General features: G+C 38.7%; 1 protein-coding gene across 2 annotated transcripts in view; it reads left to right on the top strand.

The window, feature by feature from the left end:
* The window catches only part of LOC106521108 (partitioning defective 3 homolog), a 330,008-nt gene that overhangs the window by 202,632 nt on the left and 124,474 nt on the right, over positions 1 to 2,902 (top strand). For both annotated transcript variants that reach the window (XM_014013528.1, XM_014013529.1), the window contains 1 exon segment: positions 1,543 to 1,668. In XM_014013528.1, the coding sequence (XP_013868982.1) occupies positions 1,543 to 1,668 (126 nt within the window).

The raw sequence follows: 2,902 nt of genomic DNA, 5'->3' as shown, positions 1-2,902 counted from the left end.
GAACAAAAGTTGAGCGTGTTGTAGCGCATATTTAGTCAATGACATGTACACACAACAGTATATATTTGATCACTTATTTTTTTTTTTTTTAATTTTAGGGGAAGCTGAGCGTACCTCTGCTAACTCCATCTTCCTGCTCCTCAGATATTAGCTGGATTTTATTGTACTGCTGTGTAAGCTACATCAGATCTCTTTGCATGTGGTTATCCTTCGGGCCTAGATAAAGCCTCAGGGAGCTCACTGATGTATTTATTCAGAGGGAAATGGAGGCAGGGAGTATTTGAAAGAAAATGTCTTCTTTTCTGAGGGGATTGCTGAGATGGCAATGCAGTGAAACTCTTTTGCTATTTTTTCCCCCAGCACAGCTAGCTCTCGCCTTAAGCTCTAGGGAGGGAGGCTGTAATGTTTCCCTGAAAGCCAAAAGATGATCTGCTAGCTTGTAGTCTAGATTATTTCAGACAAGCTGCCGCCATTCTCTCAGATCTGCACATTGAAAGAAAAGCAGAGTGGAGGACAGGAGGACATATGGAATCGTAAAAGGGAGTTTTATTGCGGCAAATTTCTAGGACACAAAAAATTCCAGGTTTCTATCCGAGTTTGGAAAGTAAACTTTTGTTAGGATGTAGTTAACATAACTTCATGAGATTTTCTAAAATAATTCTTGCAGCAGTTTAATTTAAAATGTCCCTTGAAACATCATGAATCAAATCTGAGGATCCTTATGACTTTTCTTTAAAATGTAGGTTTTGTTTCTTCAATCAAGGTAATCTAACTAAACCTGCTGTTACCTTATAATGCAGGGGTGTCTAATTATTTTTCACTGAGTGCCACGTGAGCATTATGGTGGCCTTCAAAGGGCCAGTTGTAATTAACTTTGATATTTTTGMSTTTAACTTCAACTAAACATAAAACCACATTCCTTGACTCATTGCTAACAAACAATCACAGAGCTCTATGTGGTATTTCTTGCATGAAAACAGCATTTTAGCACATCCTCTTATAATGACTGAAAGTGGGTGACTGACTAAATGCGAAAAAAAATACATAAATACCATTAAAAGTAAAATGTAAGTGAGTTTTACTTACTGTTGAGTTGTGGTGAGTAGCTGCTAGCTTGAATTCAGAACTCTCCCACTTTCCGACAGGGAATTCCCATGCATAATCAACTTGCAATATGGGACATGTAGTTTATGGTCAATGCTGACTTTAAAGTTACTTTTTTTGAGACATTATTACAGGGCTATTCAGCTAAATTGCTCAGGGGGCCACTGTTTCTTAAAGCCAAAAGCTCAGGGGTCAAATAAGTATTATTATCTTTTACCTTTTGAATTTCTTTATTTTGTTGCGTTAAATCAAACATTTTAAGTTCTCCATTGTTAAAAGAAGTATTTGTATTTTAAATTAATAAAAAAAGATAATAAAATTGGGGAGGGTAAAGGGGCGATGGCACATGAACGTCATGGGCCTTTAGTTTMACCAGTGTTATAATGTCTTGGAATTTATGTATGTGTTATACATAGGSTGCTATGTGTTCTTTTGCAGGACACAAGGTTTGCTGGTGAAGCGTTTGGAGCCTGGAGGGAAAGCTGAGCAGGAATGTCTCTTCCAGGAGAACGACTGCATAGTGAAGATTAATCAAGGAGATATTCGCAACCTGCGCTTTGAACAGTAAGCTTTAAAGTGTTCTTCCAAGAAACTTCAGCATTACACTACGCCTGGTAGGGATTTAGTTTGCAGTTTTCAGCTCTAAATCACAAGCAGCTGTTTTTCTTTTGTTTTTTGTTTTTTTGCCGGGGGCATTTTGGCTGCACTATCATCAAATTTAAGATGCAATCAAATGGTATTATTCTGAAGCTGTCTAGAGTGTAATAAACTCCCCAGTGTGAGCGATGTGTTGTGTATGAAATAAAGTGACAGTGAATAACGTTGCTGTTGATAAGCAAAATCCAAACTGCTGGGAACTGTGACACCCACCCAGCTGCACAATAAAGGAAATAAATAAATAAATTCTGGCCTTGTTGGCCCTCCTGTAATAGCTCTCAGTGACCTACAGTACTTTAGCACCGCTTCGGCCTCTGATCTAAAACTGCCCATATTCTCCTCATGATCCATTTCCATCGATTCATTGCTGCCCTTCATTTCCTAAAGTGGAATGAAGATGTGAGCCTGGCACTGCTCCACTTCCATTTACCCAAAGCCACCTTCTCTCTCTAACTAAGACTGACTGTGTGGACTCACAGACTTGTGCTGACACACACATATGCAGCGACACGGAGCTGTGCTCTGGGGGCATTGGACAGAGGTGATGTCCTTCGCTTTACTCCTCCTCATCTACTCCTCCACGGGAACAAGAAGCCTGAACGTTGTCAAAGGTTTTAGAAATTCTCTAAATGTTTAAGTATCCACCCCATTGGCATTTTCCAAGTTTGACTGCCTTACAAACTGGACATAAAAATAAAATAAAATCTGGAGGTTCTACTTCACAATAAATAACTACTATTTTGATGGGTTAGGGTTAAGTTTGCTCCAGATCCTGAGAGTCTATTGGGTACACGTTTTGTGTACAATAATTGTTAAATCACACCAGAGAGGCTTTAATACCTGGTTCACAAGGCAAAATTAAAAAAAAAAAAATTGGCTKATTTTCAAAGACTGAGAGTCCCATCACATGACAATAAAAAAATATAGATATAACAGGTTTGGTCCTAAACTGTGTGGTGTACAGCCACTCACAGTCTCTCTCAAGGTCAAACCTGAAATCAGAGTAAACAAATATGGCTGACGACAAAGAAGCGAGGGTGATAGTTAGTTGACTGTTTTTAGCAGAGAAAACAAAATGACATCTTCATATCTCCTGGACTTTCTGGTGCGATGGCAACTGTTTTGTAATTTATATTTTGGC

The sequence above is a fragment of the Austrofundulus limnaeus genome, unplaced genomic scaffold, assembly GCF_001266775.1.
Source record: "Austrofundulus limnaeus strain Quisiro unplaced genomic scaffold, Austrofundulus_limnaeus-1.0 Scaffold103, whole genome shotgun sequence".
In the NCBI taxonomy this organism is placed as follows: Eukaryota; Metazoa; Chordata; class Actinopteri; order Cyprinodontiformes; family Rivulidae; genus Austrofundulus; species Austrofundulus limnaeus.
Note: the sequence above shows the minus strand (reverse complement) of the source record. Positions and strands in the feature narration are given on the sequence as shown.